Source organism: Propithecus coquereli, unplaced genomic scaffold (assembly GCF_000956105.1).
Source record: "Propithecus coquereli isolate 6110/MARCELLA unplaced genomic scaffold, Pcoq_1.0 Scaffold299, whole genome shotgun sequence".
NCBI lineage: Eukaryota > Metazoa > Chordata > Mammalia > Primates > Indriidae > Propithecus > Propithecus coquereli.
Window position 1 is genome coordinate 4,057,417 of NW_012148607.1, and position 25,208 is coordinate 4,082,624.

Below are 25,208 nucleotides of genomic sequence, written 5' to 3' on the forward strand. Positions count from 1 at the left end.
GAAATTGGCAAACTATATATGCCTTGTGGGACAAATCTAGCCCATCACCTATTTTTGTAAATAAACTTTTATTGAAACACAGCCAAGCCCACTGACTTCGTTTTGTATTGTCTATGGCTGCTTTCACGCTTCAACAGCAGAGCTGAATAGTTGTGACAAACAAAATGGACCACAAGGCTTAACTGTTTACTAGCTGGCCTTTGCAGAAACTGTTGGCAGACCTGCTCTAGATGACTCAATTCCCTGGCTTCTCAGTTCCACACCTCTCATCTCCAGTAACTCTACTCCACTCACCTGTCCACAGGCTATACACTGGCCCTTGGAATAAATTCATCTTTGCAATTCCAAATTGCCACACCCCAGTGATTACACAATGCACTATCCTTTTAGCTTCCTGCCACTCTCCTCCTCTTGCTGCTCTTTGACCTCACTAAGACTACCAGGCCTTGAACCTCTGCATTCTCCAAGCCTATCCGCGCTTTCCAGACCCTCCTTCCTCAACCCAGCCTGGACCCTATGTTCAAGCAAGTTTATAAGCATCACTCTCAAATTCCTGGCCCTCTTCACTCTTTTCTGCATCTACCTAGAAACCCCACCTGGGGTTACAACCTCTATACTTGGCCAATGGTGCCCAAATGGAGAAAACTGTATAGTTGTGTAGGCTGGCACATCAGAACATACGACCCCCCAACTCAGCTAGTCCTTCATAGCTGTCCTCAACATTGTTCCTTCCTCCCAACTCTGGCCTGCCTTCCTTATGGCATTCACCTTTTACTTCAGACAGAAATCAGAGGCCCTTTGCAGAGTTTATCTGCATCTTACTTCTACCTTCCAGTCTCCCAGAAAGAAATGACTTTCTTTTGAAAGTCCAAAAGAATTCTCCAAAAGAATCCCTCAATCCGTTTCTACTTGACCAGGCTCCCTTTTCTTTCCCTTATTTTCACTCTTCTATGCCACAGATCCTTAGAAATATGCTTAAGTCTCTAGCTCACAAAACAAAACAGAACGAAACACTCCTCCTTCCACCTTGTACTTCCCTCCGGCTACCATTCTCTCTCGCTCCCCTCTTGATCCGAACAGCCATATTTCTTGTGTCAACACTTGTTCCTACTTCCTTCTCTTCTATCCACTCTTCAGTCCATTGCAATCCTTTCCCTTACCACCCCTTCACTGAAATCAAACTCTGAAAAAGATCCCTGTGACCTTCTAATCATTAAAGGGCCCTTTTCATTCTTCATTTTACATCATATTTTTGCTCCCTCTCACAATGTTAACAACTCCTTTCTTCCAAAAACTCTTAATTGCTCCGACACCAGAATCTCCTGGTTCTTGTCCAATTCTTCATTCTTGCTGGGCCTTCTTTCTATGAAAGACTTTTAAAAGTCAGTGTTCCCCTGGTGCTGCCTGATGTGCCTGATGTCACACAGCTAAGAAGCAGAGCCAGGATTCAGACCAGGCATGCCTAACTCTAAAGGCCATGTCCTTACCTGCTATCCTGTGTTGAACCACAGGCACCTCAAACACAACGTGCATAAACCTGAATTTATCATCTCATCCTCACTCCACCCCAACTGCTTCTCTTCCTGTTTGCTCTGCCTGCCACCCAATTATCACTGAAGTCAGAAACCTGGAGACATCTTTAACCCCTCTTTTTCCCTCATCTCCCACCCACATCTTGCTAATCATAAAGTCATGTTGACTCTACCTCTTCATGTTCTCAATCCTCTTACCCCTGATTCCCCTCATTGAAGCCCTGACCCTCTCTCACCTGGACCACTGCAATTAACAGCCTCCCTTCCTCCACTCTTGCGCTTCACCCAGCAGCAAGAGTAGCCTTAGTGGAACATAAACCCAACTAGTGATTTTCCTTCTATACAGCTGCATCACCCATAGAGTTACGCTTAAACTCCTTAATACAGCAGAACCAGCTTTTCACACTTTGGCCTGTGCCTACCCCTCCAGCCTTGTTTCCCATAGCTCTTTGCCTCCCACCCTATAGTCCATCAACCCCAACTAGCTGCAGTTCCATGAATATACCTCTCCCCACCTTTGCTTAAGCTAGTTTGAGCTGGGTTTTCAGACCCTTATACCCCAAATAATAATGACTAATCTATTGGGGGACGTAGGACTGGAACAGATTTCAAGTTGTGAATTCTTTTTACTATAACATGGCTCCCAAATCCTAAGAAAGAGGACAAAGATGAGAGTCCTCTCCCACCACTGCCACCTACCTTGTTCTAGACATGACTCCTTCCCTCCCGTGTAACTATGTCATCAACTTTATCTGGTAAATCACTACCTGCAAGAAAGCAACTGGCCATGCCCAATTTTGTGAGATATCCCACTTCTCTCTCCTTCTTAAAAAGTCCTCACCTGCACAAAGGAGCAAGCCACAGTGCCACTTCGAAGCTGGTTCAGCAGCGTCTCACAAACAGCAACATCAGGGACGCTGGTCACCCCATCTGTGATCACGATGATACCTGGAGCAGGGAACACCAGACAAACCTGGAGACACTGACCAGACCAAAGTCACAGGGAGGCACCTAATTGACAGGGCCTGGAAGAGCTCAGTATCTGCCCACCAATGTGTTTTATAAACTTGAAACACCTTTCCTTCTCCCCTCTCCTCCTAATTCTTCCTCCTGAGTGCTAGGTCACAATCTCCCCTAAGTGATGCCCTTGAAGCTCTACTCCTTCCCACTAGGGTCTCAGATGATTGTCAGAGCTGAGGGTACTGGAATATGCACTAATACAGACTTATATTTTACAAAAAAGGAAACAGATCCTCTTCCCTGGGGCCCGCTGATACCTTGGAATCTCTATCTTTGCTGATCTCCCACCCTTCCCAAATCCCTTTCCCCAATCCCACCAATGTTCCTTCTACTGACCTGCGCTAGAGTTTGAAGGTAGCAACTGCAGTGCCAGTATGCCCTGACGAATCATACTGACCAGCCCAAGATCAGCTGTCACCATGGAGACTCCCACCTTCCGGCCCAGTGGCTCCCCCGAGTCTGGGGACTGGTCCTCTGCCTGGTCCCAAGTTATAGAAAAGACAGGGTGGGACAGATGGCATTGATGCCCCATCCATAGCAAAGTCAGAATTTACAGCCCAGCACTGCCACAGGCCTAATCCTATGAGGACCCCAACCCCCTACTACTCAGCTGAGTCCTAACTGTGCTCCCTCCCCGGTGTGTGCTCAGAAGCCGACCCTTGGAATTCAGCACCACATGAAGCACCAGCCTGTACTAAAGCAAGACTTCTCCACCTTTTGCCAATAAGGGCCCCTTTCCATATTTTTCCATCACCATTATGAAATATTTTATACATCAGTTAAAATTACATTACTAGTCATCAGGCACATAGAACTGCCATTTGCCTGGCTACTTCTGGGGCACCCAAAGTAACAAGACTGGGCAGTCTAGCTGATCCCAAGCAGCTTTATCCCCGATTGTACAAAATGCTAACTAGAGATCAAAGCCACCCATGACCACCTTCTCAGATCCATTGGGGGAGAAGATCCATGAATGAAAAAAAAAAATGCCTTCACATTTTTCTCCCAGCAATCTGTGTTTTGGGGAGTGTATCTGAGTACTCCTCCAACAGGGAGCCTATTATGAACACTCACTAACACTCACTAGCACCTTGGCTCACTCTGTCCCTGGCTCTTAGACCCTTTCTGCTCTCTTTCCCTTATCTATTCGGCTTACTCCCCCTCTCTGCCCTGTGTCCTTAGCTGCTCCTCTAAGTTGCCTCTGCCACTTTCTCTCCCATGTACCTGGCTCTGGGGCTCATACTGCTGCTGCAGTGTGGCGGCCACCTTGTCCTCAAAGAGGCAGAGCTGCTCATACACCTGCTGTAGGAACACCTCCCGCTGGGAAGGGTCCAAGAGGCAGCCCTGTACCAGCACCTGAGAAACACAAGGATGAGAAGCACAAGGACTGAGACAGGACAGTCAGGAGGGCAAAGGACCCTATACTTTTGCTCTATTTATTTTCCATAGCTGCATCTAGGTGACTTCCCACCCAACCAGGATCTAAGGTATGGCTCCACAGCCAGTTCCCCTTATCACATCAACTACTCCCATCAGTCCCCAGCCCAGGTACACTGTGTCCCTGCTCAGGGCCCCCAGGCATGAGTCACCTTTACCCGGGTTACAACTTTCTTCTATCGATGACCCTCTACATTGGGCTTCCCCAAGCCCCCACACGGGGGTGCTGTAACATCTGGGGTTCCATCCATCTTGGGCTACAGGATGTCGTCTACAAACTTCCCCACCTCAGCCTGGCAAAGCCTTTTCTATTCTGACTCACACCTTTTAATTTTTTTTTTTAATATCTAAGCATACTGCACACAGAGGCTGTTCTAGACCTTTTCTCCTTTTTAAACCCCAAATCCTCTTCTTTGTCCCCCCATGAATGCTCCTTCCTTCCCTTTACCCTGAGCAGATAACTCCGCCCCTACCACCACCCTCTTCAGAGACAAAGGAAGCCAGGCAATAGGAACTCCCCACTTACCCTAACCCCAGGGGGCTTACCCTAACCCAGGTGTACTACTCTCCAACTCTGAAAACCACCCTCCAGGTTTGCTAAATATTTACATCTACCTGTGTTCTCATTCTTAGAATTCCTCTTCCCTCTCTTTTTTCCTACAGCTAATCTGTCCATCTAATCTTGGATCTTTTCTTTCTCTAATGTCTTCATTCTTTCTCCATGGGCTCCTTTCCTTCCTCTTCAAACATAAATACGTGCTCCCATTCTAAAAATTGCATGCGGGCCTGGCAGCGCTGTGGTGGCCCTCAGGAACTCGTCTTCTTTCCCCACTGCACTCCTACAGCATGGCCCACCTGCCCACTTCTCCCCCCACGGAACAACTACTTCTTTCCTCCCTGTTCCCAACAGGGTGGGGACAGTCAAAAGAGGGAAAGTGGGACACTATCTCACTCTACAGGCCTTTGAGGAGACAAGCAGAATCAGAGAAGAGGAAAGAATTAGAGCCATAAAGAGGTGAGAAAGATGTTCATATCTGTATTGCTCGGAACAATGAAGACTGGGATAACCCAAGTGGCCATAACAAGGGGCTGGCTAAATATATTGTGCTAAAATATGATAAAATAGTAAGTTAAATAGCCATTAAAAATTAGATTTTCAAAGAATATTTAGTGACATGGAAAAATGCCCATATTATATGTTTAAAAAGCAGGACATAAAATTCTATGTCTGGAACGAGCCTGATGTGTCTCCCTCTCTTTGGATGAAGGGATGGTGGTGAGGGAGAATAAACGCATGCTCTCGAGACTACAGGGAAATTCTATACCATGTTAACAGCTGTTTCTGAGCATTGTATTATAGATGAGTTTTGTTCTTCTTTATATTTTAATGTATTGTTCAAATCTCCTTCAATGAACATGTATTATAAATGCGATGTAACTTTTTTTTTTTAAGAGCAGCAGGATACATCTTGAGGGAGCTACACAGAAGATGAGGCTGGCTCAGGACTGATAAGTGCTGCTGGCAGCTTAACTGACTAAATCCCCTCCTTCCCTACAGCTGCTATCCTTGTTGTGGCCTCCTCCTCTCTCCCATGCTGCAATAATCTACCTGTTCTCCCCACATCCAGACTTTGTCCCCCAGTCCATCCTCCACATTGGTCACAAACTAGTGTGATCTTCCTAACGCACAAATCTGATCCTATTACTGTCCATTTAAAACTTTCAATGGTTCCCTACCACCTGGCTGACTGTGGTAACAGTTAACACTCGCACGTCTTCTACGTGGCAGGCAGCGTTCTAAGTGCCCAACGTGTTAATTCAATCGCCATATAATATAGGTACTGTTAACATCCTCATTTTGGAGAAAAGACACAGATGTACAGAAAGGTTAAGTAACTTGCTTAAAGACACACAACCAGTAAGTAGTGATCCCAGATCCAGTGCTCTTAACCACTGCACGGAACTCCCCTATAGAATACAGCACAAAGTCCTTAGCGTGACATTCGCTGCCCTTCATAACCAGCCTCCACTTATGTCTACAGTCTCCTCCTTGCCATCACCTCCCTACACTCAAACTTTACTTTGTCAAAACTGAATAATATGTAGTTCCCTAAAACACCTGTGATTGAGAGCACAGTGTTTGCTTGTGCTGGTCCCTCTGCCTGAAAAGCCCATTTCCCCTTATTTGGATGGTTAAGCTCAATTCTTTCTTTAAGACTCATTCAAATGCCGCTTTGTCTGAAAGAATCCCGTCACTGCCCTGGGCTTGGCTGGGTGCTCCCTCTCAATGCTCCCATAGCACCTGAGTCAGAAATTATCAGTGCCCTCATCACATCACATTCAACTGCAATTACCTCCTCAATATCTGTTCCAGGACCTAGCCCAGGCCTGGCGTAGATCAGGCTTCAGTGTTTGCTAAACTGTACCAAGTTTTGCGTGATTACCTAACACCCACGCTCTCCCTACCTTGGCTATCAGTAACTGCAAAGCCTGGCCCCTGTCTCAGGATGTAGCCCACAACCAACATTACTAACAGCCATACTAGGAAAGCACCTTAAACTCTGTTAGAGGGCTGGCAGTCCCTGCCTGGGATCCGGGCATGTACCAATCGTGCTGTTGTATATTTCAGACCCTCAGATGCTGTTCCTGGTACCCTGACTCTTAAAGCCAGTTTGATAGCTAAGGTGACAATATAGCCAGCAGGGACAGCTTCAGGGCAAACCCCTACCAATGAGCTGAGGATGGTTAAAAGCAGATGAGGGAAAACTGGGCCAATATTTATCTAAGCCAAAAACAGATATACCAGTAACAGACTTGGCCATTGCCCAAAAGGAGTGTCTTGTGATAGCCTGCTTGGGTGTTGGATAAGCCCTGTAATTATCTGTGTGGTTAGCATTATACCCAGCAGTTCAGATGGCCCTCAGAGAAAATGACCCTCCTCTGTCCTTGAAAGAAATTATGTTTCTGGGTATTAAATTTCAAAATCATGAAACTATTCCCAAAAACCATCTCCTGAGGTTACTATCAGGAGCCAGCACATCAGCAAACCATCTGACAGAACCAAAGGAGGAGGTTGGGATCAGAGAAAATAGACATCCAGTGGCCAGAACCAAAGAAATTTATAGGAGTGGTGAGAGTAGTGTTTGTCCAATCAATACCAGCTGACCTAAAGCCTATGGGAAGATCCTTTAAGACCAGAGAAACTGGTTCTTCTCAAGGGGAGAGAGACCATGGGGATGACTAGGAAATGGGTTCAAGAAGCCAGCAGAGCTGGGGACTTTGGCACGAACAGTAGATAGGATAAGGGCTTGGTCAGTGACAACAAGAAACTTGGTCTGAGGGTACAAACTTAGAGAGAAGAACAATACCTGGTGGGACTGTAGGCCAATGATTGAGGAGTAGGCCTGGATAGTTATGTAGATCTCAGGCTGGAAGTCGATGCAAGACCCAGGCACTCGGAAGGGCCGAAGCAGCCCACCCAGGCAGCGAGACAGGGCATGGAAAACTTCATCAAACAAGATCTCCCCTGTGGAATCATCCTGAGGGCAATGCAGAGAAAGATCTGTCAAGGGGGTCCAAAGGCAGCCCTAAGCAGAGGGCAGAAGCAAGCAGCTTCTGTGGGTCAGTAGGACGCTTATTTTATGGTTGATCACACCCACAAATACAGTGGCACACGTGGAATGGGATCTGTCTTTAAACTCGCCACCATTCCTTTATAAGCCTGTCTTCTTTCTACAATAGTAGGTTGGGATCATTTTTCATTTCCCCTAGGCCTCTCCCTCTCTTCCTCACCCTCTGCCCCATTTTTCTTCCCATTGTCTCCCTCCAACCACATACCACAATACCAGTAGATGGGCTAAGGTCCAGCTCAATGACAAATCGATATTGCCAAGCCAGGAAGGTGATCTGGGTAGAAGGTACGAGGAGGAATGGCCTTGGGACTACTGGTTCATCTGGCTGCCACCCAGGTGGAAGGACACTGAGCACTTCCAACTCTTGCTCAGACTGATGCTGACAATTAGGATGAAAAGAAAAGGAAAGGGTCAGGAAAGAGTCACCCCTTTCTTCCCAGCACCTGCCTTCTATATCCAAAATGACACACCATTGGCTCCACCTTCCTCAACACAACCATAAACTCTTCCCCCACTATGGAGAAAAATTATTTAAAAATTTTTTCATCATCTCATGGGCAAAGCCACTTGCCCCTCCCTGACTTAGAACCCTGAGAGTTAGTCTCCCCTCCTGTTTCTAGCACCCTCCTAAAGAACAAAACCTTCTGGGCCGGCCCCTTATATACTGCCTGTCTCTAGACCTCACCAGCATTTCCTGGGGTGTAGCCTGCACAGTTTGATGCAGATGATTGAGGAACCAAGCCAGGCGAACATTTCGGGAGATTCGATAATCCTTTTTCATTAACAGGAACACCTGCCCAGCTTCTTCCACCTGGGGACAAAGAGACATTTGTGAATCTAACAAATGGCACTGAGTTCCTAAAATATACAGATCATTGTGCAAGTAACTTGCTCAAGGATATCCCAATCTGTAAGTGACAGGCAAGGCAGCAGAGGTGAAAAGTTTACCCCCACTTCCACGCAAGGTGTTCCCAGGGAGTCAATTCTCAACTTTGTTCCCATTTGCCCTATACAGACCCTTATGCAGATGAAGTCATCTTTCTACATTACGTTTCCACAAGCGTTTATGTGAGTTTCTCCTATAAACTATATGCTCTTGAGGGCAGGAATTAAGTCTTATTCTATTTTTGTGCCCTGTGTTTGGCAAATTGCTTCCGACAGAGTAGATACTTAATAAGTCCCTGACACACTAAATGAATGCCAGGCAGTTGCTCCTAATAAGTCCCGACAACAGCAGGCACTGATGCAGTCTTCACTGAGTGAATGGCAAGCCTCCTGAATACCTCAAAATCAAACCTCTGGCTGGGGACGGTGGCTCATGCCTGTAATCCCAGCTACTTGGGAGGCTGAAGTGGGAGGACTGCTTGAGCCCAGGAGGGTGAGGTTACAGTGAGCTATGATCATGCCCTTGCCCTCCCTGTCTCTTAAAAAATATATATACATCAAACTTCTGTGGGTCACAGTCTCTACTCACGTACTTCTCAGTTGTCAACACTCTAGTTCCTTCCCTCCAATGCTTCATAAGTGGTCACTTTAACAATGTTCTAACAAGCACCAGTTCCCTTGCCCACTTCCCTTGTCCTCTTCCTTCCACTGCACAAGCCCTGCCAAACCTTGCCTTGGGATGAATCTGACATTCCCCCTCACTCACACCTATACCATGGCAGCTGCACTCTGACAGAAAGAAATGTGTCGCTTTGCCAGTGGTACCAACTCTAGCAGGCCTTCACCAGTCCTTCGACTTCTCCTTGGTCAGAAACCCACATAAGGTTTTCCGATCTCTCAACCCCCTCACTTGCAGCATATAAACTTGCCTACTGTTCACAGAGAAAATAAAGGTCGTCTGGTCTAAACTTCCCCAATGTCTCTTCCTAATTAATCCTTATCTGTAACATTCCTTACTCCCTTACTCTTGCTTATTCTAGATAAATGGCAAATTTCTCCTCCTGTGTCCCTGATTAGTGAAAGGAAGAACACCAAGCTGCAAGAATTAAAGAGCAAGTAGTAGAGGAGAAATAAACAGAAGTTAATGACTGCCTATTGAGAAACTTAATGTTGAAAGGAAGTGAATAATTTTTTTTCCCAAAATGGGGAAATGTACATGGAGCGGAGATGGAAATAACCCTGGAAAAGCAATAATGGAGGGCGACTGATATCAGAGAAGAGTGTAGACAACTAAAGATGTAGAAAGTCTTTCTTCTTCTCCAAGACCGAAGGCAAGGGTAAAAAGATACAGAAACAGGCACTGGGAAATGGCAAGGATGACAGTAGAAGGCAAGGAGGAGGAATTCACATCTATGGGGCACCTAAGGTATATCCAATAGTACTCCATAGAAGGTAAGTGCAAGAATTTCAGATCCAGCCTGGGTTTGAATCCCAATTCTGCCACTTATTAGCCGTGAGATTGTGGAAAAGGTATTCAACCTCTTTAAGCTTCAGCGTCCTCATTTGTAAAATGAAGATAATCCTAACACAAATCTTAAGTGCTGTTATGTGCATCAAGGGAAATCATGCATACGAAGTGCTCAGCACAGTGCACTTGGTAAGAACATAATAAAAGTTAACTATTACAGATTATTACCAGGTACTACGCTAGGGTCTCCAAGTAAGCTCATTCAATCTTCACAATAAAACATTTGCCAGAAGAAAACCAAGGTCCAGAAAAGTTAAGAGATTTAACTTAAGTAGTGGGTATAGGGTCAGAAGTCAAACCAAGGCCTGTTGAGCTGCAAAGCCCATCTACTGAGAGTAACAAGTGGATCAAACTGGGGACTTAAAAGCAGAAAAGATTTAGAGCAGTTAAAACAAGGAACATGATGGGGGCAATAAGCTGAAAGGATGCTTTGACATAATCAGAAAGACAAAAAGACAATAAACATCAATATTCTGTGATTCCATATTATTTTTTGTTATGTCTCTATAACATCTAAAATCACACTTTGGAAAATACCACTCTCTATACTGCTTCCCAACATTGCTGAGGTGGGCCCTGGCTAGATTTTGGATTTTACCCTAAGAGGAAGGTCAAACTACTGAGGGGTTTCAGTAAGGCAGTAATTATATCTGCTTTTTAAAAAACTCCCTCTGGCTATGATGTGATTCAGAAAGACCCACTAATGACCAGGGGAGACAATAGCAGCTTAGACCAGAGCTACTCAAAGTAGCCATTCTGTTAACTGTTTAAGAGCGGTCCTTGATGAGATAATACAAGACAGTGCTAGAATGCAAAACCATCACCGCCTTTCATTGAGAAAGTCTTGTTATGGGGAAAAAAACCCCCCAAATTCAGCCATACTAAAGAGTAAACTTAGTTGCATTTCAAGGGGTCTTTAGGATAGGACAGACAAGAAATGGTGATTAATTGCAAGTGAGGACATAGGAGTAAAGTAACAAAAAGGAAGGTGTGAAGGATGATCAGGGTAGAATTAGAAACTAGTATGTTGCTGAATGACTTCCAAGTTAGCTAGAAAAACTAGAGACAGTTATTACTATCATTCTTAAAACCCCTCCCCCTCAAAAGGTCCGATCAAACTGTATACACTCTCATTGCCACACTCCTAAAAACAGAAAAGGTGTCTAAGGAAGGAAATCACAGCAATTACTTGCCCTTTCTTTCTCTGACCCTTGGTCTTGCGGGGGGGGGATACTCTCTCTCATAAACCAGGCAACCTCTCCTTCATGTTTGACTTAGCTGGTGCGGGTATGACAGTGTGTGTTGACTATGCTGGATCCTGCCAAAGTTCTTATCTAAAAAAGGATGGTTTGGGGCTCAGAGTGTTATCAGAACAGGAAGGATATCCTAATTTAGCTGTCCTTTTGTTTGTTACTCTATCCCCAGAGCCTAGTGCAGTGCCCGGCACATAGGATGTTCAATACAATTTTGCTAAATAAGTGAATTCACCTTATGTTCTAAGAAACAAAGCAAACTGGACACTTAAAACTAATCATAAATAGTACAACTCTTCTTAAGGTAAGACCATCTTAATGCTAGTGTATGCACTATTTTCCTTTTGTTCTTTGGTATTTAGTAAAAACCTTCTTTTGGCCGGTTGCGGTGGCTCACGCCTGTAATCCTAGCTCTCTGGGAGGCTGAGGCGGGCGGATTGTTTGAGCTCAGGAGTTCGAAACTAGCCTGAGCAAGAGCGAGATCCCGTCTCTACTAAAATTAGAAAGAAATTAATTGGACAACTAAAGATATATAGAAAAAATTAGCCGGGCATGGTGGCACATGCCTGTAGTCCCAGCTACTTAGGAGGCTGAGGCAGAAGGATTGCTTGAGCCCAGGAGTTTGAGGTTGCTGTGAGCTAGGATGATGCCACGGCACTCTAGCCTGGGCAACACAGTGAGACTCTGTCTCAAAAAAAAAAAAAAAAAAAAAAACCTTTCAAGTGCCAGTCTGTTTCAGCTATGCAAGGAAAAACCAAGGAAAAAGAGATTTGGCCCATACTGGGCCAGGGTTAAAAGGAGGGCCAGCACATGTCTGTGGGTCAGCACTTATAAGGACAGAGTTGGGGCACTTAGTCACCCTATCTTCTAGCACTAAAATCTTGGCAAATCTGGGTTTAATAAGTGAACCTTTCCATGACTATCTGCACTAAATTAGGACCCTTTGTTAGGCATTCACAAAGCACCTACCAGAGTTTAAGCATTTGCATACTTTTTAACGTTTGTTTCTCCCACAAGTCTGGAAGCTCCAGGGAGGTAGGAGCCAAGTCTATATATTGTTCCTTGCTGTAACCCTAGTACCTAGCACATTGCTAAGACATATTAAGTGTTCAAATAATATTTGTTGAATGAATGTAGGAATGAGGGAAATTGCTCTTACATGCTATATTTACTCTCTTCTGTTTCCAGCTATGTTCTTAATTTCTTACTGATGATTCCTACTTTTTCAATCTTTTATCAACATCTGTTTTTTGTTTTTGAAGAGTTCCCATCCTTCCTCAACCACTTTATGGAAAAATTAACATATTCTATTGTTTGGATTTTTCCTTTGCTTCCACAAAAGTCATTTTTACCAGGTTGTCACTAGTATTTTCTTTTCTAGTATTCCTTTTCTTTTACTATTTCTGAATCCTAGGGGCAGCAGGAGTGGGGGTTCTAACGGATTTGCTTTAGGTTCCGTTAGATGTGTTTTAGAAGGAAGAACAGTGTTATGGAAAGAAAGTCTGATTTGATAGCTGAGACTCTGGGCTTGAGTTCAGTTTCCTCTTCTATAATATAAAATGCCACCACCTACCCTGATGATGTGTGAAAAGCACCTTGTAAAAAGTTCTGTATAAATGCACATATTAGTAATAACAAGACATTGCTGTTTGCTTCTTTTGAGTCAGTCTTTTGAAGAAGTCCTACATAGCCATTCACTTCAGCTTTTTATACTCACCCCCATTCAGTTGGCATTTTTGGAAATGTCCTCACACAGAGCCAGAATTTGTCTTCCTGATACTATCTTGACCCATTCTTGAAATCTGTTCTCTTCTCTAACCCACTTTTGGTTTTACCTCCTAAAGATACACGGAGAAAGTCTGACCCTCTGCCAAAGAAGAGTTTATCAAACATGTGATGACAGCCCTAAGTCTTTGCTTCTCCAGAATAAACATCTCTGAGTTCTTTAAATATGTCTCAAATGGCATAGTTTCAAGTTTCCTATTTTATATCTTACATTACATGCCCATGAATAAACTCAGGCTGGTCTACTTTTCAATTTAAAATACAGGGGCCAGAATGGAACATAATACCCAGGTAAGGTCATAAATTCAGATTCTTTTAGGTTATATTTGCTTTTCTTGAAGCTTTACCATACTGTTGACTCAGAAAACCTCCAAGACTTTCTGACTTGTGCTGCTGAGACACATCCCCCATTCTGTACTCATGCAGCTGGCTTTTTTGGACACATAAAATTATTCAATTAGTTCTATCACTTTGGATAAATTCACTCTATTATTCTATTGTGAAGCTTAGAATGTTGCTCCTTTTAGTAAATCTCTCCAGCTTAATTTCCCTGCTAATTTGATCAGAATGCCATCTGGTCCTCATCCAACTCCAGAAAGGACAAAGGCAAAGTAAGCATGCATTCATTCATTCAGTCAACAAATTTATAGAGAGCCTGCTACATGCTAGGCACTAGGCAAGATCCTAAGGATACAATGGAAAGCAAAAATATGTATTCCCTGCTCTCATAAAACTTACTTTATAATGGAGGACAAAAGCACTAATCAAATAATCACTGTAATTATTGTATTATTACAAACTAATTAAGTGCTCCAAGAGATAAGAATGTGGTTCTATGACAACAAATAACAAAGTAACCTGGCCTAGGCTAGTACTTTAGGAGAACATGATGCTGAAGGTTGAGCAGGGTTTGATTAGTGAGGAGGGAATGGGGGTAAATCAAATGGGGGACAGAGTGCTATTAGAAAGCTTTCCTCCAATTATTAGCAGGCCACTAAATTTCACTACTGTACAGCTTTCATTTCTCCACTTTGCCTTGAAGATTATTTTGAATGATGGATTATCCAAAGCCAAAATGAAATCTAGTTCATCAGTCAGTTCTTAAAGAATCCACCTTTCTGAAACCAGGAACCTGTGCCTAACATTTGCCTGGCGTTCTTGCAGCATTTCCCCTTACATATGATCCTTCAAAATCAACAACCATATTTTCAAAACATCATTTCTTGAGGCCAGGCATGGTGGCTCATGCCTGTAATCCCAGCACTTTGGCAGGCCAAGGCAAGAGGAGGGCTTGAGGCCAGAAGTTTGAGACCAGCCTGGGTAACATAGCCAGACACCATCTCTACAAAAAATAAAAAAATTATCTGGGTGTGGTGGAACATGTCTTGGGAGGCTGAGGCAGGAGGATCCCTTGAACCCAGGAATTTGAGGTTAGTGAGCTGTGATCGCACCACTGCACTCCCGCATGAACAACAGAGCAAGACCCTATCTCTAAAAAAATAAAACAACAAAAAACCATCATCTTTAGGTTTTTGCTTTCAAGATGTAACATATCAGAACCAGAAGATTTAATAATTTAAGGAGCTAGAATAATGTTTTTCAAAGAGGGATCCAAGGACCAGCTGTGTCAAAATCACCTGAGGTGTTTATTAAAATGCCAATTCGGGCCCTGGGCACCACCCCAGACCAAGTGAATTCAGAGTTGATGGGGCTCAGGAATCTACATTTCTACAAATTCCCCAAGCGATTCTTCCAGATTAACATTTGAGAATCCCGAATTAGTTCTCGCAGCATCTGCACTCATATGGAGCTTCGAGTCCCCAACAGTAATCCCCTTTGAGTCTGATGTACAGTACTCTTGGAGTAGTCTGGCAAAGATAAAGCAGGGTTTTGGAGTCAGAGACCTGGATTCTAATCTGGCTCTATTACTACTTGCTATGTAGGTGACCTTGGACAAGTTACTTAATTTTTCCAGGCCTCCATTTCTTCATTCATAACATGTGGATAAGAATATCTTCATAGGGATGTTGCAATTCAACAGGAGAGTCAGAACAGGAAAGAGGAAGGTTATCATTCTTTGGAACATTTATTGAGGCCTACATACCATTTATACAATTTGTAATGAATAAAACATTACCAGGCACTGTGCTGCATACTACGTATGCCAGGATGAATGAAACATGGTCCATCTCATTAATTTGTTTTGTTTTTTGCACCTGTCCTTTTGTGATTAAGGTCTAAATTATTTTTTGAGCCTTTTCTAATCTTTGTGCTGTCTAACTAACCCTTGTGCTATCTTCTGTTAACATACTCCCATACAATAATGTAGATTTTTCTCCTGTAAACTGGCTGAAGCCTCCTTACCACTTTACACCAAAGTCCTACCTTGTGCCAGCGTTGGTGGTATAGTGATGAGCATAGCTGCCTTCCAAAGTCCTACCTCTATCATGGCTTTGAGTTGTATCTTCTTCACCAGCCTTCTCTCTCACCAATACCCCCTTCAGCTAATAGCATGCATTCTAGTGTTAGAGCCCTTAGGATCAAATGCTGGTCCTGCTGCTTATTAACTATTTGGCTTTGGCATAGAGATTTTAAGTCTCAGTTTCTTCATCTGTGGAACAGGGATAATAATAGTGTCCATTTTATGAAAATTTTATGAGTATTAGATACTTAGTAAGCATTCAGTAAGTGTTAGCTATTCTCATTGTCACATTATGAGCTGCTTCCTCTCAGTTCTCTGAAGGCTCCAAGCTCCTTCTCACCTCAAGATCTTCACCATTCCTTTTGCCTATAATGCTTTGGCTTCTTCTTATAATCTATTCTTCAGGCCTCAGCTTAAATGTCATTCCTCTGAGAAGTCTTCCTGATCCATAATCCCCTGTCTTCTTAAAAGAGTGGGTTAAGATCCTCTGTTACACACCCTCACTCACTCCTTTACAGCACTTATTATCTTAGTGCTTGTTTACTCCACAAAGACAGGGAACATGTCTGTCTTACGCTGCTGTGTATCCACCCTGATACTTAGCACAATTCTCAGTCCACAGTAACACTCATAAAATATTTCAAGTATCTGATGAATGAAGGATTTCCTAAATCTGACTATGCCCAATCTTTCTCTCTTGGGATCCTAACAACACTAAAATTAAGTCACTTTATTACCCCCAGGGCTAGAACTCTTCACTCTTTTTACCTTCTGATAAAATTTTCAGAAATGTAAATCAAAAACTTAATGAATGCTTAACTTTTGGCTGAATGAGACTCCTACGATTTTGTATCTTGACTGGAAATTACCTTTGATCTGCACTGTTCAATATGGTAACCACTTTCCTGTGGGGCTATTAAGCACTGGAAATGTTGCTAGTCCAAAATGAGATGTGCTGTAAGTGTAAAATACAACACCAGATTTTTTTTTTTTGAGACAGAGTCTCACTTTGTTGCCCGGGCTAGAGTGCCATGGCGTCAGCCTAGCTCACAGCAACCTCAAACTCCTGGGCTCAAGCAATCCTACTGCCTCAGCCTCCCGAGTAGCTGGGACTACAGGCATGTGCCACCATGCCCGGCTAATTTTTTCTATATATTTTTAGCTGTCCAATTAATTTCTTTCTATTTTTGGTAGAGACGGGGTCTCGCTCTTGCTCAGGCTGGTCTCGAACTCCCGAGCTCAAACAATCCGCCAGCCTCGGCCTGCCAAAGTGCTAGGATTACAGGCGTGAGCCACCGCGCCCGGCCTTAGATTTTAAAGACTTGGTACAAAAAAAGAATGCTAAATATCTCATAATTTTTTATATTTATTACATGTTGAAATGACATTTTAGAAATATTGGGTTAAATAAATCACTAAAATTCATTTCACTTGTTACTTTTTATGTTGCTATTAGAAAATTTAATATGACATATTTGGCTTGCATTAGATTTCTACAGGACAGTGCCATTTTAGACTATCTGTATAAAAGGTATGCTGCATTTCCACACAACATCCCTCCATTTCCTCTCATTTTAATCCATAACGAAACATATTCCAAATTGTTTCATGGTTCTTCTCAATATCGACATTTCTGATGCATGGGCTATTCTACCACCTGTGAACATGTCTGAGTCTTTTAAATAAGGCACGGTTTCCTACAACCATATTCAATCTTGGGTCTTATCACACCAAATCCCAATGAACTGGAGATTTACCATCCTATGGCTACTTTATTATTTATACTATAAACATTATGGTTAAGAACACAAGTTCTGGAGCCAGACTACCTGTTTTGGAGTCCTGGCTCTAATACTTACTAGCTGTGTAACTTTGGTAGTTAGATAATAGTTCCACTTCAGAGGGTTGAGAGGATTAACTGATATCAGTAAAGTGCTTAGACTCCTGCCTGGCATGCAGTATTCAATAAGTAATGACTACTATTTGTATCATTATACACATCCCTCACCCTTCCCACCTACTACTATATTCTCTCGTAGTACTTAGCACCTCTCCTAGTGGTGTTTTCTTTTATTCAAATCTGAGATTTTATGCTCAGATCTCCTAACTCCAAAACTTTGCTACTCTCCAGCTAAGTAGCACTTGGGTAAAGTACTCAACCATTCTCACTTTTCAGTTTTCTTCTCTGTAAATGAAAATGGATATTGCCAACTTTCTTGCACAAGTCTGAATGACACAATGTATATAAAGTTCCTTGTATGGTCCTTTGCATCTAAAGACTACCTCATATGCCGTTTCTGGTTTGACACATGTGATCCTCACAACACACTATAAGGCAAATATTTTATAAAGAAGGAAACAGGATCCAGGAAGTTAAGACTTGCCCGAGGTTACACAGACAGCTAGCTACATAACAGCGCTGATATTGGAAAAAGCTTTCAGTTCCAGTCAAAGGCTTTTTCATGAAACTAAAGCTGCTTTTCCAAAAGCATGAGCGTTAGAACTAAATTAATTCATGCTGTTTATGGCATTCCAATGCTTGAAGAAATGCAGAAACCGGCAAAGTCAGTCTATTGCCGTGTTGCCCACTGAAACTGCAACAGAAATCAAAACACAGGTTTTGTTAATACCACTATCATGAAGTCAAAGAGTCTGAGACGCGGATGAAATTTCAGTAAAAAAACCCCAAAACAAAATGAAGAGTTTCTCCTCCAGCCCCCAGGAAACAGCGGACCGCGGGGAGAAGGTTTGATTGTTGGGCCTTCAAGGATGGGCCGGGTCCCTGCAGAGAGGCTACGCGGCCCGGCCAGCCCTAGACCCGGAGGAGGCCAATGCCACGCCTGCCCTCCGGACCCTCCCCCAAGGATCTCGGGGCCCAGTGCTGTGCCCGTCCGCCCCTCACCTCCGGCTCCGGGCGCTCCGAGGCCATCACACAGCCCTCCCGCGCCGGCCCGGGCCAGTGAGAGTGCTCCACACTTGACCCCTGACCTGGCTACTTCGACTCCCGGCAGGAACCGGAAGTGAGTGGGAGGGCCGAGTTCCAAGTCTTCTGATTGGTGATCGAAGCCCTCTCAGAGGCGCTTGCCGTCTGGGAAAACGGAAGAGGAGGTGTTTTGCAGGGCTGCCGCAATGCAGGTGAGAATTGCGTTGGGCTTACTAGTTGCTGGCTAGCTTCAGGTAACGGGACCGAGAGTGGGCTAGCTGAGGAACTTGAAGAATTGACACTGAGAGGGGAGGGCAGACTTCGCGGCTGATAAGGAACGTGGGATGGAGGACGAGGCCAACTGAAGAGGGAGCGGCGCAGATGAGAGGTGGGGGCGGAGCCCGGATGACAGGAGAGAGACAGACTCCGGCTAAATACGGAAGGAGGAGGCACCACTGTCTTGCTTGCGTGTAGGAAGGGATTAGGTTGTAATTTGGAAAGGCTGAGATTCACTTCAAGAAGACGGCTCAAGAAAGTGGTGGGTTGGCTCCGGCCCTGTCCTGCGCTGTTGGATGCATACATAACAGGGGATCTATAATTGGAGAGAAGCCCGAGGAGGTGAAGGAATTGTGGGCCGCTGTGGCCCAAAGTTAACCGGTTTATAAACTGAAGCCATGGTGGAACCCAGGATCAAGCTCCTGTCAGGCACATTGGCGGGTTTGCAGGACAGTTTCGCATCATTCTTCCCAGCCTGTGCCCGATAGTTGTTAAGGGTGAAGAAGTGAAGTAAAACAGGAGACCACAGATGGGAAGGAAATGCTTTGCAGACCTCCTGCATTTAAAATTGTTTGTCTAGTAGGGTGCGGTGGCTCATGCCTGTAATCCTAGCGCTCTGGGAGGCTGAGGCAGGAGAATTGCTTGAGATCAGGAGTTTGAGACCAGCCTGAGCAAGAGTGAGACCCCATCTCACTTTCTAAAAATAGAAAAATATATCTGGGTGTGGTGGCACACACCTGTAGTCCCAGCTAACTCCAGAGGCCGAGACAGGAGGATCACCTGAGCCCAGGAGTTCGAGGTTGCAGTGAGCTATGATGACAATGCCACTGCACTCTAGCTGGGGCAATAGAGCGAGACTTTATCTTAAAGAAAAAAAAAATTGTCTAGTGGCTAGGAGCACATGCAGGTTTTTGTTTGTTTGTTTTTTCATTGTCACTTAGTTTCTTGTACCTGGTAGTCTCTCAGTAAATGTCTATGGGTTGACTGAGCTCTAGAAAGAGGCACAGGAATATTGACATAGAGATAAACAAGTGCAAATTAATTCAGCAAGGAGAAGGTTGAAACATCAAATGCCAAGAGGTGGTGGGTGGGAGGAAGCCAGAGGGGAGTGCAAGGTTGGTATTCAGAGAAACCTTCATGAGTAGGCAGATTTCCCAGAAGTCGTTTTGATGACGAGAACATCCAGGTTCATAAGGCAGATTCTAGGACAGAGGAAGCTGGAGTACATGTGTTTCAGAGGTGCATGTGAGATATTGAACCCCATGCATTAGGTCTGCATTAGGTCTCCCTCATTAATGAGGGAGAGTAGGGTGTACCTAATACAGAGAAAAACCAGGCATGGCTTACGATGGGAGAAAGGAATCAGTTGGTGGGAGGACTTAGGGTCAGGTGAACAGGTTGAAAAGTCTAAGGGTTGATGCTGTCTGTAACCCAAATATGAAAGATAGAAAACAACCTGGCTATCCTATGCCAATGAGATCCTGTGTTACCTGACTGGCATTGCACAGTCTAGCTTTTTAGCCTTCCTCTGTATGTGTCATGTCCATGTCTATCTGGGTAACCAACTGTTCCTGTTGATGCAGAGGGAGGAGAAGCAGCTTGAGGCATCCTTAGATGCACTGCTGAGTCAAGTGGCTGATCTGAAGAACTCACTGGGGAGTTTCATTTACAAGTTGGAGAACGAGTATGACAGGCTGACCTGGTAAGGGTTGCCAGGGCAAGCTGGGTAAGGTTCCATGGGTGGGGGGGCAGGCCTTCTGATGGATAGGTCATTTCCAATGATGTAACCATTTATCAGTTTGCAAACATCTTTAGATTTGGAAAGAGCTGGGTTTCGCAACATTTAACAAGTGGGTTCCATGGCAAGGAAGTAGAGAAATGCTCAGTTTCTCAACCGAGGTTCTTTCTAGCTTCTAATTCTTGCCTTGTGACTTCTCTAGTGAGGAGGTCCTCCCTCAATGGGTCCTCCCACTACAGCTCTATTCATCCTGGATCTCTTGCCACAGATGTGGCTGAATCTTTTAAATCCAACCTACTCTGGAAGTGTGGATCCTATTTCCAGGCTGGAAAAGTGACTTTTACACAGTTTCTAACTTTTTAGTGGTAATAGTGTAGCCATGGTTCACTCCTATTTTGCCACTATTCCTTACCCTCATTCAGACAATGAACTGCCTTTTTTCCACATCAGTGTCAGAAACTGAAAGTGTAGTGTGCCCTTCTTTCCCAACCCCATCATCCCTGTTAGCCAATCTGGTTCTCACCTAGGCTAGTTATAGGACTATGAGACTTTTTGGGGTGAGTCTGGGTGTTCCTAGTCTGAAGGACCCTTTCGAGACTACTGGCAACCACTCCAGGGAAGGGGTAGAACATTCTGACACCTTCTTACCACCACCAGGCCCTCTGTCCTGGACAGCTTTGCCCTGCTCTCTGGACAGTTGAACACTCTGAACAAGGTCTTGAAGCATGAAAAGACACCACTGTTCCGTAACCAGGTCATCATCCCTCTGGTGTTGTCCCCAGACCGAGATGAAGATCTCATGGTAAGAGGAGGAAAAGGGTACAACTTGGGAAATTAAGTTATTGGATGAGAGCCTAGACCACAGTTGTTCATTAGTTATTCTAGAAGTTCTGAATGTGGAGTAGTGTGTGGGAATAAGAAGCAAAGGCTGCATTTTTGAGGCCTTTTTGTCCTTCTGGAGGTGGGGGAGCACTCCCAAATAGTGCCGTAATAACCTGAGGCCTGTGGCACCAAGGCAGAGACCTTTCTCCTCCAGTGTCTATCTCAAGCCAAAAAGTCTCCTTTTGTGACTGTCTATTCCAGTCTTTGATTAAAATGTAGCAGAGAGAGGTAGTTTAATTTGCCTCTAGGTCTGATAGAGATAGCAGTATGAGAAGACAGAAATGACAGATGGGAATGAAGGGGGCAGTATCCTAGGAAGCTAGATATTGCATCTCAGGTTGTGTTTTCCCTGAAAATGCACTGTTTGCCTGTGGAAGGGACTGTGTATCAGGCCAGATTGAATCTTCTTGAGTGCATAGTAGGATCAATAAAATCTGTGTGTTACAGCGGCAGACTGAAGGACGGGTGCCTGTTTTCAGCCATGAGGTAGTCCCTGACCATCTGAGAACCAAGCCTGACCCTGAGGTTGAAGAGCAGGAGAAGCAACTGACGACAGATGCTGCCCGCATTGGTGCCGATGCGGCTCAGGTTGGACTGAGTAACTGCCCTGCTGCCCTCGTCCCTGTCCCATCATGAGCAGCTAGGCATTACCATTCCTGTCTAGTAGGGATACACAGTTGGTTATATATAAGTTGCCTCTGGAAGAGCACAAGGAATAAACTTCTCCATGTCATTTCCTACTTACTCTAATCTCTGCACAAATTTCCATATGTTACAGAAGCAGATCCAGAGCTTGAACAAAATGTGCTCAAATCTTCTGGAGAAAATCAGCAAAGAGGAGCGAGAATCAGAGAGTGGAGGTATGGAGGGACTGGTGGCAAAATGGAGAGGGAGAGGTGTATAAGAGCACTGGAATAGGAATGGTGGCTTTGGTAGTAGTAAAGTTAGGACACAAGAATGAACTGCTGGCTGGGCGCGGTGGCTCACGCCTGTAATCCTAGCTCTCTGGGAGGCCGAGGCGGGCGGATTGTTTGAGCTTAGCAGTTTGAAACCAGCCTGAGCAAGAGCGAGACCCTGTCTCTACTAAAAATAGAAAGAAATTAATCGGACAACTAAAAATACATAGAAAAAATTAGCCAGGCATGGTGGTGCATGCCTGTAGTCCCAGCTACTGGGGTGGCTGAGGCAGAAGGATCGCTTGGGCCCAGGAGTTTGAGGTTGCTGTGAGCTAGGATGACACCACAGCACTCTAGCCCGGGCAACACAGTGAGACTCTGTCTCAAAAAAAAAAAAAAAAAAAAGAATGAACTGCTTAGGAAAGGGTTTGCATCCATTCTGTTAGCCTTTTGTACTTAAGGCCAGCCTTGGAGCAGGTGGAGGAAATGGAGACAGTGAGAAGGGAGACTTCTAAGATAGGTTTGGGGGTCCCCTGGCTCTTCCTCTGTGCTGCGAGGGAGTCTAGATGCTGAAGTCAGGACTCCAAACCTTGGCATTCACACTGGTCTTCCAGCTGCTAGGTTCGGTTCCAGGCCAGAGGCATTCTTCAGGGTTCCCACTTGCTTTTTCTTCAGGTCTTCGGCCGAACAAGCAGACCTTTAACCCTGCAGACACCAATGCCTTGGTGGCAGCTGTTGCCTTTGGGAAGGGACTGTCTAATTGGAGACCTTCAGGTAGCAGTGGCCCTGGCCAGCCAGGCCAGCCAGGAGCCGGGACAATCCTTGCAGGAGCATCAGGATTACAGCAGGTGCAGATGGCAGGAGCTCCAAGCCAGCAGCAGCCAATGCTCAGTGGGGTGCAGATGGCTCAAGCAGGTCAACCAGGTAAGGTAGCAAGAGTTGAAATGTAGTTGATTTTGAGCAGGGGAGTGGGAAAAAACTAGATTATCTGGGACCCCAGCATTCATCCCCAGGCCTGGAGATTTTCTCCTTTGTACCATGACCCAGAAAACAATTTTCAGAAGTAAAAAATCTCATCTGACACTCTGCAACAGGCACCAGAGAGTGAGGAAGAAATCTGAGTAACAGAAACTGCTCTCCTCTCCCATCCCCATCTCACGTCTCTCTCACAACTATCCTTCAGTCTCATTTACTCTGGATGTTAGGCGTGTTGTCATTGTCTCTTCTTGGGTAGCGAAATCAATGGTCAGACTTTAATCAAGACCATTTGGTAAGTGCATCAGGTATTGACAAGCAGGCAAGTTTCCCGGTGCTACATGTATTCCTTTCTCTGTATCCTGTCACTCTTGCTCTTGGCTTCCTGCCTTCTCTCCTGCTCACTTTTAATAATTATGAGAAAATAATAGATGTAAGCCACTAGAAGAGGTATTTCTTCCAAGCTGCCTAGGAAAAGGGACAATTGGAACAAGAGAGAACATGGTAGTCTTTTACCTGTGACATTAAATGGGGGTCTAAAGGTTTAGCTGTCTTTTCCAGGAGTGGATGAGCAGGAGACTGCTGGGATGTGATCTGACCACTCCCACTATTCTCCCATATCACTCCTTTCCTCCTAGACACCTTCAGGGACAGAGCTGGGTGAAGAACTACACCTCTGATCTCTGCCAACCCGGGTCAGATACCACACAGAGGTTCTGAGATGACAAAGGAAGTGGCAGAAGGGAACCTGAGGATACCACATTTCTGATTTTTCATGAGAGTCTTACTTTGCTTCAGAAGTCTTTCTTCATGTTTCTTTTAGGGAAAATGCCAAGTGGAATAAAAACCAATATCAAGTCGGCTTCAATGCATCCCTACCAGCGGTGAATGTGGCTGGCAACCTCCGCTCCCAGATGCCCTTTGCAGAGTTGAGCAGTGAAATTACCTTTTGCTCAAGGCCCACCTAGATGGGTACAATAAAAAGAACATGGGCTTTCGGCAACAGACAAATCCCAGCTCTACCACTGACTAGCTGTGTGACCTTGAGCAAGTGACCTAATTTTTCAGAGCCTGTTTTCTCATTTGTAAATGGTAATAATACCTACCTCATAGGGTTGTTGTGAGGATTAAAATGAGAAAATGAATGTAAAGCACTTAGCACAGTATATGAAATAATGGGTATTCAATAAATGATAGTTTCTATGGCCACTTCTCCCTACCACCCTCCACAATTCTTGATCCAGAACTTACCGTGATCTGATACTGCTTCATGTCAATGGTGAGCTAATGGACACAAGATCAAATAAGTCTGTGCTTATTTTCTGCTGCCAGAAACTGTAGCAGCCTCTGCGTCCTTACACTGTCTCTGCAGGCCTTCGTGCCCAAGTTCCATCATGGCTATCCCTCTAAGCTGCAGGTGAAGAGGCTTCTGGGCTGGGCCAAACTGTCCACCTACAGCTCTGGTGAAGCTCGGGCTTGCTCTGCTCTTCATCCTCTGAGAAGCCAATTCAGCTCTTACCTGGGAAATAGGCACAAAGTCCCCTATCCTTTACCCCACCCTGTACACATGAAGGATGATGTCAAAGGGCTGATAGGTGGGTGATTTCTCAGGATGTACCTCTGCCAGGTAGGACTGTATAAAAAAGAGTTTTTCCCTACCACGTGAAAAAGCCCCTTCCCCTGGATTGATTTTTCTTATTTTGGAGGGAGAGGGGCATTGCATTTCCCATTGTCATTGGGATTTAGTTGTCCTCATAATAGTGGCTAGTTCCTGGACTCTAACCCGGATGGCTTTTCTCCATTCCACTAAGCCTGTGGCTCAAACAGGAGCTGGACTGATGGTGGGATGGGGCAGCCCCCAGGAGCTTTGCCTGCTTTTATAAAGTTGAAGAACAGAGTGAGTTTGGACATGCAGCCTAAGATGCCTTTCTTAGCACTCGTTTGTGGGTAGGGGCAGGGGTTGAGTCAGCAGAAGTGGACCAAAGGATTCCTCTGAATAAGGTTATTTAAGTTGATGTTCACTG

The 25,208-nt window shown here is 44.7% G+C and overlaps 2 protein-coding genes across 5 annotated transcripts in view; one reads left to right on the forward strand and one right to left on the reverse strand.

The window, feature by feature from the left end:
• SZT2 (seizure threshold 2 homolog (mouse)) overlaps positions 1-18,484 on the reverse strand; it is a 49,968-nt gene extending 31,484 nt beyond the window's left edge. The window contains exons 1-7 of the mRNA XM_012649045.1: positions 18,397-18,484; positions 8,307-8,432; positions 7,827-8,000; positions 7,358-7,528; positions 3,777-3,908; positions 2,889-3,030; positions 2,374-2,480 (exon numbers count right to left, since the gene is read on the reverse strand). Coding sequence (XP_012504499.1) covers positions 2,374-2,480; positions 2,889-3,030; positions 3,777-3,908; positions 7,358-7,528; positions 7,827-8,000; positions 8,307-8,432; positions 18,397-18,423 — 879 coding nt within the window. The 5' untranslated portion in view covers positions 18,424-18,484. The remainder of the gene's footprint in view (positions 1-2,373; positions 2,481-2,888; positions 3,031-3,776; positions 3,909-7,357; positions 7,529-7,826; positions 8,001-8,306; positions 8,433-18,396) is intronic.
• A 126-nt stretch (positions 18,485-18,610) lies between these two features.
• On the forward strand, positions 18,611-25,208 carry MED8 (mediator complex subunit 8). Of its 4 annotated transcripts, XM_012648997.1 has the most exons (8): positions 18,611-18,629; positions 20,277-20,395; positions 21,089-21,233; positions 21,761-21,901; positions 22,092-22,173; positions 22,885-23,133; positions 24,008-24,068; positions 24,557-25,208. In XM_012648997.1, exons 1-8 carry the CDS (start codon positions 18,624-18,626, stop codon positions 24,603-24,605), a joined length of 852 nt encoding a protein of 283 aa, XP_012504451.1. In that variant the 5' UTR covers positions 18,611-18,623; the 3' UTR covers positions 24,606-25,208. The 4 variants fall into 4 exon arrangements, with proteins under 4 accessions (XP_012504451.1, XP_012504453.1, XP_012504452.1 ...); XM_012648999.1 differs by lacking the exon at positions 24,557-25,208 and having other exon boundaries at positions 24,008-24,387; XM_012648998.1 differs by lacking the exon at positions 24,557-25,208 and having other exon boundaries at positions 18,620-18,629; positions 20,215-20,395; positions 21,107-21,233; positions 24,008-24,387.

Excerpts from the sequence above, each read along its gene's own strand:
- MED8 (XM_012648997.1), top strand. Across the intron at positions 21,902-22,091 it reads TTGGTGCCGATGCGGCTCAG|AAGCAGATCCAGAGCTTGAA; the intron begins GTTGGACTGAGT and ends CATATGTTACAG. Across the intron at positions 23,134-24,007 it reads GGCTCAAGCAGGTCAACCAG|GGAAAATGCCAAGTGGAATA; the intron begins GTAAGGTAGCAA and ends TGTTTCTTTTAG.